The 14,189-nt window shown below is 54.9% G+C and overlaps 1 protein-coding gene across 11 annotated transcripts in view; it reads right to left on the bottom strand.

Annotated features, from left to right (window-relative positions):
- TNS1 (tensin 1) overlaps positions 1 to 14,189 on the bottom strand; it is a 208,245-nt gene that overhangs the window by 45,997 nt on the left and 148,059 nt on the right. For all 11 annotated transcript variants that reach the window (XM_020879371.2, XM_070458624.1, XM_020879370.2 and 8 more), the window contains one exon: positions 2,429 to 4,006. In XM_020879371.2, coding sequence (XP_020735030.2) covers positions 2,429 to 4,006 — 1,578 coding nt within the window. The remainder of the gene's footprint in view (positions 1 to 2,428; positions 4,007 to 14,189) is intronic.

The following is a 14,189-nucleotide window of genomic DNA, read 5'->3' on the forward strand; positions in this document are numbered from 1 at the left end:
CTCAGATCTGAGCTTCCTAAGTTACTCATGTGGAAGCTTATATTCCAGCTCCTTGCAGAAGAATACAGAATGAGAAGAGGTAGTGCTGAAAGTCTATCCCTTGGCTCCTAGACTGTTTTACAAATTAATCCTGCTGGTGCATCTTTATCTACACAAGCACTGCAGATATCCTGAAGGGCCACTGAAGAAGTTGTGCAAGCAAGATCTGCTGACCTAAGAAATACTGGTGATGACAGGGCATGGACCAAAGAGACCTTTTGAAGCCCTAGAGACCAAATATAACTGTCCCTTCTACACATCTTAGCCCTTTTCCTGATGGAGTCACCCAGAGCTGGTGGAGGAGATGACAGCAGGGTTGGGGGACACAGATACTGTACCAATAATATCCCTCCATCCCTATGACTTCTTGGCAGCCAAAACCTGAGCAGCTACAGGATATGGAGGTTGACAGGCAAGACCTTTAAACTTGTAGGAGAGAGAAGGCTGAGCGGAGAGCCACTGTAAGATGGACATCTTTCTGAGGCCATTAAAGTATGGCTTCCTCTTGAGCTACACGGGAGGGTTCTGGGAGGGGAAGGAAATTCATCCTACCCTCTTTAGATACTTCATACTTCTCTTCTATTATTAAAAATAACTTCATTTCAAAGTTCTAGTTCTTTTTTCCCCCTTACTAAACTCTAGACTCTTTAAGGATAAGATCCACATCTGATTTCCAGAATGCATTGAAATCTCTACCTCTAGAGACACCTGAGAACAGTCCAGTCACAGAGTCAGGGTAAATTTCTTTGGATACTGCCCATCATTAGAATCACTAGACTAGCGTGTCACTATTCCTCAGGCCACCACCCCAACTCTGTAAAATATTGAGAGAGCCCATTCCTTTCCCTTCAACAAAACCAGGAAGAAAATGGTTTCTACTAACAAACCAAGTATTCCTTATCTTACTGGCCCAGATGTGGACAAAAATAGAAGATGGTGGTCCCTTGGGGACCACCCCATGGAGCATTTTGCCTCTCGGGTTATAGAGCTACTCATCTTATCCTTTGGCCCTTGGATAAAGCTGATGATGTGTTGCTAGACCAGATGTCCAGAGAAGGTGAAGCCCTTGATTGCCAATTTCTATAGTGTGAATACTGCCATTATGGCCAATTTCAAGTTACCCATAGTTGAACTGGGGGCTATGTTCTGCCCTGAAGTACAGAAGCAGGGCATCCCTGCCCCCATATCCTGGACTCAGCCCAAAAGGCAACTGGCCTGGCCCCAGCTCCCTTCCTAAACCCACTGCCCATCCCCAAGAAGGGCGTCTCCCTCCTTGCAGCTGGCATGCTGACTCAGCTTCCCCTAAATTTAGGAAAAGGAACAGAAGGCAGAATCAGCTGCCCGGGCTCCTCTTCTGACCTCCCACCACCCTATCTGAGGGGCTTGGCACAAGGTTCCCCTCACTCCAGGCTCTGGTCCACCCCTGCCTGGGCTTCACCCCTATGACAAAGCCAGCTCATAGGATTTCCCACTCAGTTTAGCTATCTCCTTGGAATGGTTATAGGCTTAGGCCAAAGTGAAGGTAGGGAGTCCTTTCTGTTCCTTGCAACATGGCCTGGACACTGCCATTTCTTGCCTCTTTATTCCCCAGTAAACCTGTCTGGTTGCACCCCTCTCTCTCCTCTCTCCAGAAAGATAAGTCCATTCTCTGGTAGGAAAGACAGCTGTTTCTCAGTGCCTGCTTCCAATACAGAGCTGGTCCTAAAGCAAGGACTAGAAGGATAGCTGAACAAGAAGGGGGATCCTGGCCTCCCTGGAGACATAAATATCCTGAGAGGACCCACTAGGGTTAAACACTCAGATAGAGTCCAAGGACTTTGGGGTACCCTCTCAGACATAGTTATGCCTCTGGGAGGGCCCAAAAAGGAACTGGAGTCCACAGAGGCCTCCCTTCCACCTTCTCCACTACAGGTAGCTACAGTGAGCATCTCGTCTCTGCCTAGAAAAATCTGTACTCCAATCCTAGAGTCACCACCTCCAGGAAGCTTTCCCTGATCGTCCTAGGAGGTAAGCCTTACTTACCCAGGCTCTGGGGCTTTGGTCCCCATCTCTGTTGTGGCACACACTGCACTCTGTTAGAATAATCTGTCTGTGTACCTCTTTCCTCACTAGATTGAAAACTCCTGAGACACTGATCTTTGAACCACAAGGCCTGGCTTGGAGTCTAACAGGCACAGAATGCAGGAAGGGATGGGTGGTGGCAGGTAGGTTCCTAAAAGCCTCTTCCCCAGGCCTAAGTAGCACTCACTGATGCATGAGAGCTGTGCCTGCATGATGGCTGTGCCCCCCCCCCACCCCCCCCCCGGCAAAGCCAACCAAGACCAAAGAGGGAAGGTGTGGCGGGAATAAAGAGGGGACTCCCAGCACTCACAGCACCTGAAGCTCTTACCTGCCACCCGGTGGGCCACCAGCCCCTCCAAGTTCAGTGGTTCCTCCTCTGGAGTTCGGGATGGGTCTGAAGTCACCTCCTTTGGTGGGAGCTGGGGCTGAGTGGTGAGGCCAGGGAGAGAGGCTGGGGGCTGCTGAGGCCCCAGAGAGCTCTGGGTGGTTGGAAGGAAGGCAGGCGAGGAGGAGGTGGCCGGGCTCTTTGGACGGTAACTCTGGTTGGGCCCAGTTGGACATGGCTGATAATCATAAGGTGAGTAAGGCCTGCCAGTGGGAACGGACTCCAGGGAGGCCCGGGGGGCTGGCTCAGGGGTTCCCAAGGAATGCCCACTGGGGATGTAGCCAGATCTGGACTGGGTCAGTGGGTGGGACTGGCAGGAGGAGCCAGAGAAGGGCTGGGAGGAGAGCGGAGAAGCCCCCGGCCAGGCCCCAGGCACACTCTGGGACTTGTGTAGGGGGGCGCCCGCCGTGGCTGGCTCCAGATCGAGCATCAGCATGTTGAGGGCCTCGATGGACTGCTCGATCTCCTGCCGGGAGGCTGCACGCGGGAACTCAGGGAGGCCAGACACGGGGGGCTCTGCCAGTGGCTGGGGGCTGGGCCTGCTGAGCCCGAGGCTCTCCAAGTGGGCTCTTTCCTGTTGGCGAGGAGGTGGGCGAGGCTGCTGCTGCTGCTGCTGCTGCTGCTGCCAGGAATTCAGGCCCCTCTGCACAGCCTCCCGGCTGCTCCCACCACGGGCTGGAGCTGGGGGCAGCTGGGGCTCCGTTTCGGGAAAGGACTGAGAGCGAAATATACCGTTGGGGTCATGGCCATAGTGGGAGGTGGTTGCTGACTGTGGCCAGGCTGGGTGGGGTCCCTCCCGCTGGTAGCCAGCTAAACCCTCCTGTGCGGAGTAGGAGGGTCTCATGGGGGCTGTGTGGCCAGCCTGGGCAGGCACCACACGGCTGGCAGACTCATAGGGGTAGCCCCCGCCGTTGACCATAGGTTCCATGGGGTAGGGCTTGTCCAGACCGTTGGTCAGTGGGGAGAGGGCCTCTGGGTAGCCACCCTCACTGGTGTTGGTGACCCCATCCAGGGAGGACAGGGTGCCCATGCTGCCCACACTGTGCCCATCCTGGTTGGGCAGCTCATCGTCCAGGATGTCCGTCTCCCGCTCGGAGGCTAAGGCTCCGCCATTGACGTGAACCTGGGCCGGGACGATGTGGCGGCCAGAGGAAGGCGCGGCAGGGCCGCCCACTGGGCGGGACCGGAGATGCTGAGGGTGGTACATGGCGCCTTGCTTCTCCCGCTCCAAGCCAAAGCCACTGAGCAGGCGGTCCAGCTCGCGCTTCTCCTCGGGACTCAGGGCAGCAGGGGCACTGGCGGGGCCGGGGGCAGGCTCATCGGTCTTGTCTGTCTTGGTGGAGGCTGTGGAGTTGCCCGAGTCACTGCTCACGGAGAGGGTGTGCTCCACGTGATTGGGGGTGGCCGACAGCACGGGCCGCGTGGCGTTGACAGCCCCGGTGCTGCCGTGCAAGGAGTCCTTCTTCTTCACCTTGGCATACAGGCTCCCGTCCAGGGGTCCCTGGGTATGGCCCACAACCTCTACAAGAGAGGGACCGGAGGAGAGACGGAGAGCAGACATCAGTGGGAGGTGGGACATCCTCCATTCTCCCCAGGAAAGCAGCTGAGAGCTTCCCTTCCCTGGATCCCCAAAGGGAATCCATGGAGAGCAGAACATACAGCAGGGGTCATGGACATAGTGGGAGGCGGTCGCTGACTGTGGCCAGGCTGGGCAGGGTCCCTCCCGCTGGGGTCCCTCCCCCCACCGGTAGCCAGCTAAACCCTCCTGTGTGGAGTAGGAGGGTCACATGGGGGCTGTGTGGGTATTCCCACATAGGGGATTCCCACATAGGGATTCCCACATATGCTCATAGGGGTATTCCCCCACTGTGTACCACCTTCAGCATCTCCAAAGGGAATCCTCTCAACCCTCAGAGATAGAGCCGAAGTGGCAGAAACGACAAAAGGACCTCTTCCCAGGGCTTCTGAGCAGAGCCTCCCCAGCACCCAGGGTCAGACCAGGCAGCGGAGCCCCAGATTAGTCAGGAGACCTGGGGGCAAGACGCCCCAGTTCAAAGCCTGACTCTGGCATTGCACTCACTTCCCAAAGACCCGGAGGGACTGGGGCAGGCTGGAGCTCAGTAAAGCCAGCAGGATGGGTGTTAGAGAGAACAGTTTCCCTCTGAATGCCAGGGCCCATGGGGGTTCTGGAAAGGAGCTTCAGGGGCCAGGAGTAGAGGGAACATCTTAGGGATGGAGAACACAAAAGCAGAGGTCTTCATCAGGGAGGGGTGACCCCTGTGTCATTTCATCTGCAGATACTCTGGGGGGCCCCGTGAGCAATACTTTCTCCGAAAGGAAAAAGTGAGCACTGGGTGGCGGGAGGCCAAAGGGCTGACTCAGGAGTGAAGAACTTCCCCGCCCAGAGGAACTCTGATTTCACACCCTGTACAGTCAGCAGCCCAGCTTCCAGCCTCCACACACACACACATACACACACACACACCCCTCCCCTTCCCCCACTCCAAGGCAGGCCCTCAACTGGCAAGAAAAGAAAGCCCCCTCCCAAACACAGCAGAGACTCCAGCCCAGACACCAACAGTCACACACAGAAAACCAGACACAAAGACGTCCAGAGGCACACTCTCCCACCAGAAATCACCCAAATCAAACACCCAGACACAGGCTCTCGTGGAGTACACCCGACAGGCACCCCCAGTCAGAAAGAACGAGTGTGGATACAAACACACAAATACTAATGTTAACAGCTAACATGCAGGGAACACCTTGCTACATTTATACATACATTATTTCTAATCCTGTGGGTGGAGGCTGTTATGCCTATTTTAAAGATGGAGAAACTGAGACTCTGAAAGGTGAAACCATGTGTTTGCAGACATACAGTGCCTGGTAGGGCTTCCCAGGTGGTGCTAGTGGTAAAGAGCCCACCTGCCAGTGCAGGAGATGTAAGAGATGCGGGTTCGATCCCTGGGTCAGGAAGATCCCCTGGAGGAGGGCACGGCAACCCACTCCAGTTTTCTTGCCTGGAGAATCCCCATGGACAGAGGAGTCTGGCAGCTACAGTCCATGGGGTCGCAAAGAGTCGTACGCAACTGAACGACGCAGTACCGGGTAACGCTGGGATTTTAAGTCAGAACTAATTTAAAATTTAAAATAAAAGTAAATTAAATCAGAACTTTGAAGACCACACAACTTTTTTATTATTTTACACTGTTTTATCTCACACACACAAACATACCCTTAGGAAAAAACACACAAAAAAAGCAGCAATACCCCAAAATAAGTACTTAAATTTAAAGCCACAAACATTGCAGAAAATACAAGCTCCTACCATGCCCAAGGACTAGCCCTCAGGCCAGAAGTGGCAACCTCTAAAAATAAACACTCATACAGAAGCCCACGGCCAAAAACAAGTGATCAGACAACCGCAAAACAGGAACATCCTGATCAACACACACACACACAAACCACAGGCCAGCCAAATGACGTCACCCGAGCCCTAGCGCTGAGATGCTCGATGAGGCACATCATGCACACACACCCCCTGGGGGCTGGAGGCGCTGCCCGTTCACGTAACTCTCCAGAAGCATCTCTCTGTCTTCAGTTCTCCCCGGGGCTTTGGGACCTCAGCCAGCAGCAGGCCCCAAGTGACACTGGGCCAGAGTGCTGCCACAGCCGAAGGCTCATGGGGATGGCTCTGGTCTGAACTAAAATGGGGTTTCAGCTGAGAAAGGTCTGATTCTCTGACAGCCTGCCCCTAGCGCTACTGAGATGCAGCCGTGCACACGTTGCCTCTCCCGACTCGCCTGGCATCATCCCTGTTGTTGTTATTGTTTAGTCACTCAGTTGTGTCCGACTCTTTGCAACCTCATGGACTGAAACCTGCCAGGCTCCTGCGATTCTCCAGGCAAGAACACTAGAGCAGGTGGCCAGTTCCTCCTCCAGAGGGTCTTCCTGACCCAGGGAACGAACTTGTGTCTCCTGCATTGGCAGGCAGGTTCTTTACCACTGTACCACTTGGTAAGCCCTGGATCATCCCTAACGGGGCCAAAATGCAGTTGAGAGGCTGCCCCTCATGCCCTGTCCTTCCAAAGAACCAGACTCCAAAAAAAAAAAAAAAAAAAAAAGAACCAGACTCCATGCTACACTCACAAAACAGAGGCTCTGCTGGCTGTTCCCAGAGGAGAAAAGTATTACAGACAGAAGGTTTTCATCCACTCAGATCTTGGTGGGGAAGGGGCAGGGGCGGGGGAAGGGAAGGTTCCCACAAGGATGGACCCCTCACACCACTTACTGGGAATCTGAAGAGCTGTCCTTCCTTCTCACCTGGAAAGGAAAGCTGCTGACCCCTTCCTGGGCCCTGGCCCCACTCTGCAGCCCACATTGTGAGATGACAGAGTATTCCTCCTGGACTAGGGATCTCTTCCATCCCCCAAAACCCCTAATCTCCCAGGTCCATGCGTACCCAGTCCAGGAAGCAGGGAGAAGAGTGAAAGGTGAGGTGTCCCATAGCCTCCCATTTACACTCAGAAGGAAACGAGACCCCCTGGGTGCAAACCAGTGCAGGCCTGAGTGCCCCTTCCTTCTAGGAGAAAGCACACCCACTCCAGGATCTCCCTAGGGTCCACCAAACAAGAGTTTTTGGCAAGAGAGATAAGAAAGCATCTCCCAAGACAGAAAGGGAGAATTCACACTGATCACCAATACCCGATATCTTGGTTCATCTGGGCCAACCCCACTCTCCATCGACTTTGAAAATGCCAATATTAAACTTCTTCTGTCATGTCATTTACCCCAACGTGGGCTACTGTTTGCAGGAACAACAACAGGATAATAACTGCCAGGCCTCTGGGGCTTAGTAAGAAAATCGAAGAAGTAGAAACTGTTTAATTGAATCCTATTTGCTAAGCACAAATGGAAATGTCTATTTCTGTCCTCAAAGAAGGGCTGCTCCTGACGCCCATGGCTGGCAGCATGCGCCAGGCGATTCTACACTTTCAATGGGTCGTCTTCCTTTTCAAATTAAGAGAGGACACCCAGGCCCGTCCCAGGTCTATCAGCTCCCGGGAGGGTTCCACTGAAACTCTAGCGCCCCACCAGCATGACCCACGAGGCACGAATACCTGCTGCTCCCATCGGAGACGAAGGAAAGTGCCAGTGTCCCCCATGCCACACAACACACTCACCACCCCCTTCTCCCCATCGACCACGGCCACATTAAGAGCTATTTACCAGGACCACAAGGAGCCAGAACATGTCGGTTTCAATCTATTAAGGCAGGAAGGGCAAAAAAGAGACACAGCCAGAGCAAAGAGGGGGAGTGAAATAGTGGGGGAGGAGGAGAGGGAACTGGAGTGGTGAGGGAAGATAGCTTCAAGGCTCTCAAGCTAGGGAGCCACCAGATGCATCTTCAAGTCCCAGCAGCTGTCATGGGTGTGGCCGATTCAGGTAAAACCATCTCAGAGGAGAGGGAGTTGGACCCCCAGTGGGAGGGGACAGGGGATAAGGGAGGGACCTGTCCGGATGGGCCCATGGGTGTTGAGATGGGTGACAATGGGGCAGAAGGGGGAAACACAAGGTATGGGCAGCCCAGAGTGGGGAGATCACCCAGGTCCCCAGCCCGGACCAGACTGGACTTCCTGCCCACTTCTCTAGGGAAGTGAAGTCCACAGTCTCTTCCAGGCCCCGCTTGTTTTGTCTGACCACACCTCGCTCTTCCCAGCAGCTGCTCCAAGCCCTGGACTCCACCCTCAACATTGAGCTCAGTTGCACCAAGGGGCCCCTATTCCACGGCGGCCGTAATTCAGATGTGCGTGTCATGCTTCTGGAAAGCTCTGAGGAAAATCCCCAGCTGACTTGGACGTGGACTACTCCCTACTCCCCAGGCTCCCTCCAGTGAACGGCGGGAGCTCGAGCGGGGCTGGAAGCACAGAACAGGCCAGTCCCCTGGAAAGGAAAGACACGTCCATCCGTTGTGCTTCAAAAGGAACAAAATAAATCAACACAGGATGCTAAGGTGATAAAAGAGTTTGGACAGTTGTCTGATTTTGATGTTCATAAGAATGTCCTCTGAGAATTGTTTAAAAAAAAAAAATGTAGATTCCAGGGCCTTATCTCCAAAGATTTTCACTCATAGATCTAGGGCAGGACCAAGAATCAGCAGTTAAACTAGCTTCCAGGGGCTCTGGGTCACCTCTTGAGTAACCTTGACCCAGGTGGTCAGCATTTGGAGCCCTGAGGTTAAAGACCTTTGCTTCTCTCACTAATGTTAAGTGGGGAGAGGTCATTTGTTTAGATGTCGGGGCAGACAGGCCAACCAGGAAAAAGAAAGGATGCCAGCCTAGTGGACTGCAGGAAAGTGATTCAGCGAAGAGAGATCCCCTCCGTGTCCCACAGCAGGCCTGCTGTGCACCATGAGTGATTTATTAAGGTCTTCAGGATGGGGCCCTTCATGATAAGAAGTCCTTTGGGTCCACATCCAGCAGAAGAACAATTCATTAAAACACATTACCCAGAGCAGTGATGACCAACCAACGTGGAGGAAAATCAATGCACTGCCAGCAGGAAGGGGCACGGTGCCCACCCCAGACACAGGCGGTTTAGAGGCAGGCGGGGGCCCCAGCAAGCCGAGAGGACTCTCAGCACCTTAACCGTGGGAATGAGGCATCAAAAACCATGTGCGTCAGGGAGGGAGATGAGCTCTGACAAACATTGAGGCTCGGTCATGAGGTAGCCAGGGGAGCCAGTTCTGGGCATGTTAACCCTTTAGCTGCAACCTCTTCCCCAGCTATGGGAGAAGGTGGGCCGGGACTAGGGCTGGGGCTGTTGAGAAGCGGCACATGAATGCCAGAAGAAGGGTACCAGGGAGGCCAGAGGGATGTGATTCCGTAGAAAAAGCAGAGGAGAAGTAGCCCCTCCCTCCTCACCCCTGCACCAAACACACCCATCACCCAGAAGGATGGTCCCCATCTTAATAGCTAACTCAGCTAATTCAACCACTTAAACCATGCGGAGCCTGGCTTCCCAGCCCATGAGGTGAAGATTCAGCAGCTTACCGGTAGGTTTGCTGAGTGACAAGATTCAGGAACTGAGCACCTTGAGCTGCACCTGAAACCTCCAAGCTCACTAACCTCTCTTGTCTCCATTGCATACCTCTCATGGCCCACAGAGTAAGGCCCAATCCCCCTCCCTCCTCATACATGCAGACCTTTTATCATCTGGCCCCTGCCTGCCTTTTGAAGCCTCATCTTCACTGTCCTCAATACTCTGACCACGCCCCATTCTACTCTTACTATTTATAAGCTCAAATATGCCTCGAATATGCTGTTCGCTCTCCTAAAAGTCCCTTCCCTACCCTGCTCCCACAGCTATCAACCTCCCTGGCAAACCTCTTCTTCCTCCTGGAGGCTCAGTTTGAACCTCTCTGGGAAGCCTCCCTCGGCCTTCCCCCTTTCCTACAGTCCTCCAGACCCAGATAAACTTTTTAATGTTCCCATTGCCCTGTTCCCATGACTGTAACACTGGTCACACCAGATGCTCATTATTATTGCCCATGATTGTTTTCCCCACTAAACTCCTTGAGGAAGGCCTTTACCTCTTTCCCTCAATCCTCCAGTACCTAGTTCCCAGACAGTACAATTCATAATGTGGTGTATGTGAAGACAGCACAGAATTCAATGCACTACTCACGTAGTTATACAGGGTGACCCTACAGAGTGCAGGGTCTGGTACACATTAGATGTTCCATCAGTGCTTCTCGCAGGACATTCATGCTCAGACACTCAGTGCTGTCTGTCGGTTTGCGACCCCATGGCCTATAGCCTGCCAGGTTCCACTGCTCATAGAATTCTCCAGGAAAGAATGCTGGAGTGGGTAGCCATTCACTCCTCCAAGGGATCTTTCTGACCCAGGGATCGAACCTGGGTCTCCTGCATTGCAGGCAGATTCTTAACCATCTGAGAAACCAATGCATGACATTAAAGTTTTATATACTCCTGTAAGCCACTGAGATGCTCTTCTTTCACTGCTATCCAGAGAAGAGGAAAATTAGGGATTCAAGGTGGACCCCAAGCTTCCCTGAATGGGAAGAGACACATTGCCACCAAAATATCATGAGAGGGGTGTTCTACAGAAATGGTAGCATAGGCTGCACCCATGGAGGTCCCTGCAATTGGCTGAGCCATAGCCCACCCCACAGCATCCCTCACTGGACTCCTCAGTCACACTCCGGCCCCGTCCAGGGGACATTCACTTTCTTAAACAAGAACCCCTGGGGGTATCTGATGAATTACCCCCCAAAACACACAAACACAAACTCTGCACATCATTTCAGGGGGTGATGTGCACCCCAGAGTCCACACACGATTCTTAAATTAAGACATGTGCCTATGACAGTTAGGGTGCTGCTTCTGGGGGGGGTCCATCCCCGTCATCTGGACTTCTGTGGGGAACACCAGGCTCATCCAGGAGAAACGGGAGGACACACAGAAAAGGCAAACCTTCCAGCGGGAGGAGCCCGAGAAGCAGCCCCCAGCCCAGAGCAACACACCGAGCCGTAGCCGCCGCAGGGCAGGTGTGTGTGACGAAGGGCTGACAGTGGAGAGGGCTGCAGGAAACCTCAGCCCCGTGGCTCAAGTGTGGCCTCCTGCGGCCCTTCTGGGACAGCGCTGGCCTCCACCCAGGCTGACCGGTGCGCCCACCGCACCCCACCCCACCCGGACACACACACAACCCCTCAGAGCCAGCCAGGGCCTGAGGCCACCCTTTGTTCAAAACAGCTGGCAGAGAGTTCTGGAACTTTCCTACATGGGAATGGGCTTCCTCCGGGGATCTGAAGAGCTTCAGAACTGGGGCTGAAGAGAAGTCCCGAGTCTCTGAAGGGGAACCACAGAGAGGAGTCCCGGCCTCTGATAGACAAAGAGGGCAGGCGACAGGTGCAGCCCGAGGCACGCAGGTTCACCCCGGGAAGAGCCCACGGCGCCACAGTGACAAGCGCTGACGGCAGGGACAGAGGAGTCCGGGCGGGCAAACAGACACCTGTCTTCCTTCTCCTCTAGCAGCCCTCACAGGGAACCTACTGCACTTTCCAGGAGTGGAGAGCAGAGAACAAGCTTCTTCCCAGGGCTTCTGTCCCTCTTCTCACAGGTGGCTCTGGCCCCTGCACAAGGGACCTCACCAAGGTCACCCCAAACCTGCCTCTGTGGACCCAGGGAGGAGCCACGACTGGCAGCCACCCGCCAGAGCTGCTGAGGTAAGAAAGACCGAGCAAGGCGCTAAGCCCCGCGTCCAAAGGCAGTCCCATCCGAATTCCAGAAGATGGAGAAAGCCAGCATTCAAGCAGAAATGGAAACCAGAGCCCCCCTCCCACCAGCGGCTACTGCCCCACGGCTCTCAGCCAGCGCTCAGAGGCAGTGGAACGGAGGTCTGAGAGGGACCAAGCAAGTCGGCTGAGCCAAGAGAGCACTTTAAAAGCCAGGAGATCTGGGGAGCTGAAGGGCCTCGAAGGCTCAGTTAATCCACAGTCAACCCCTCATTTGTTCCACGGGCTCCAGGAAACCCCCAAGGTCACCCTGAGCAGAGGGCATACAGACTCGCCTGCCTGCCTGCCTGCCTCCAAGTTGAATGTTCTTCCCCCTAATGGCGCTTCAAGGTGAAGATGGCTGGAGGAGCCTGGGGGGGCAGGGGGTACTCTACAGCTGTGACTGTGGCCTAAGAACCTCACCATATAAGACACGGGGCTTGGTCAAGCGGTGATGACAGATGTGTCCCTAGGCCCTCCTCAGGAAGGACCCACACTCTTTACACAGATACCATCTTAACTTGAATTCCTCCAGAGAGAGGGAGTAGGCACAGAACACTTCCTGGTGGCCTTTATTTCAGACCCGAGGGACCCGGGCCTGGAAAGTGAGTGACCGGCCCCAGTCACAGGCCCGCCCACTCCTGCGAGGTGAATGTGAACTTGCAGGGCCAGCCTCCTGACTTCAGCCTGGCCTCTGGCTCCCACGCCAGGCACTAGGGGCAGAGCTTGGCACTCCCACTCCCCGCCCTCGGCCTGTTCAGGCAGCGGCTATCACAGGCACACTCCGGACGGTAAAAATAGCTCCCGAGCCCACAACAACCCAGGTCCCTCTCTGCTAGGCCAAGGCACCCGCCTGGACACTCACAGATCAGATCCCTGGCCAGGGGGACTGTTGAGCCACCAAGAGTCCTGGCAAAGTTGGGAGAAAGCCATGAATGGCAGCCTACAGGAGACCAGTGGGGGAATGGTCAGCCCTGGGGTGGGGAGGGTGCCTCAAAGTTCAGGTCACAGAACTGGGGAGTCGGGGGTGCTGTCCTGAGTAAGCGGGAATGTTTCAGGGTCTAGTCAACGCCTCCACCACACGCCCTATGCCCACCCCATTCTCTTCCACCATGAACCATTACCCCAAAGAGCAAGGCCGGCTCAGACACACTGCCCCCCGCTCCTACGTACGCAGCCACCCCTCAGATCTGAGATGGCAGCTCCTCCATGTCCCAGGGCAGCGAGTCCAGGAGGGAGGTGGCCAGGTCGGCTCCATCTGCTCCCAAAGGCAGCCCACTGCTGGCCGCAGCCCCCACAGAGCCACACGCCCTTCCCAGTCCAGGTCCACTGCAGACCCCGGCCCCCGGGGCCCAGAAGCTGCCCACCACCCTCTCCCAAGGTCCAGCAGGGAGCCACACAAGGACACACACAGGAAAAACACCTGCCCGGCAGACACTTACCCTCTGGACAGAGAGGCAGCGAGGGAAGGGAAAAGGCGTGCTCTGAAGTGCCCCCTCGTCCCTCAAGTTTCAAATAATTCCTCCATGGCTGCAGCTCCCAGCACCGCCGCCGGTCTGTGTCCTACTCAGGCTCCCTCGGACTGTCAGGGGTGGGAGGAGCAAGTGCCGCCTGCCTGCCCATAGACACACACACACACACACACACACACACACACTCCCTCCAGCTCTCACTCGCTCTCTCCCCCTCTCAGCTCGGCTCGCTCTGCCTCACTCTGGCTTGTAGGAAGCCAGTGGGATAAAACTCTGTCTGTAATTTCAGCCAGCTGGGTCCCTAGGGCTTCACTTATCATCCTGCAGCTATGCAGCTCTCGAATGACATCACAGTGGCTTCCCAAGCCCTCCACACGGAGTGAGAAGTGGCCGGGCCAGCCCAGCTCCAGCCCTGGCTCCATCCTAGTCCAGCAACAGCCCCAGCCCACTCCTGGCCCAGCATAGCCCCAGCACCACCCCGGCCCAGCCCCGGTCCCAAACCCACTGTGGTCCCAGGACCCAGAGAAGAAGTGGAAGCAAAACGGCTGGGATGTGAGGTAGAGAGAAGGGTGAGAGTTCCTATGAGGGTATTGAGATTTATTTCCCCAAATTTTTCCACATTTTTTTCCCATTCTCAGCAAATGAAAGGCAGAACAGATGACAACAATTTTCCAGCTGCTGAACAATAAGGTGTAAGTCTTTTTTTCCTCTCTCCCCCTCCATCCCACCCATCCTCCCACCTCCACAGGGCAGAGTCTAGGAGCCAGGACACTTCCTTGGCTTATAAAAGGGGAAAAAAACCCATGAGCTCCTGGATTTCCCAGAGGTGACCATGGGGCCTGAATGGAGGGACTGGGGTATCACTCAGGCAGGCTGCTAGGAGGGAGAAAGGAGCCCCAAAGTGAGGTTCTCAGTGCAAAGCTTTGGCTTCTGG

Source organism: Odocoileus virginianus, chromosome 30, assembly GCF_023699985.2.
Source record: "Odocoileus virginianus isolate 20LAN1187 ecotype Illinois chromosome 30, Ovbor_1.2, whole genome shotgun sequence".
In the NCBI taxonomy this organism is placed as follows: Eukaryota; Metazoa; Chordata; class Mammalia; order Artiodactyla; family Cervidae; genus Odocoileus; species Odocoileus virginianus.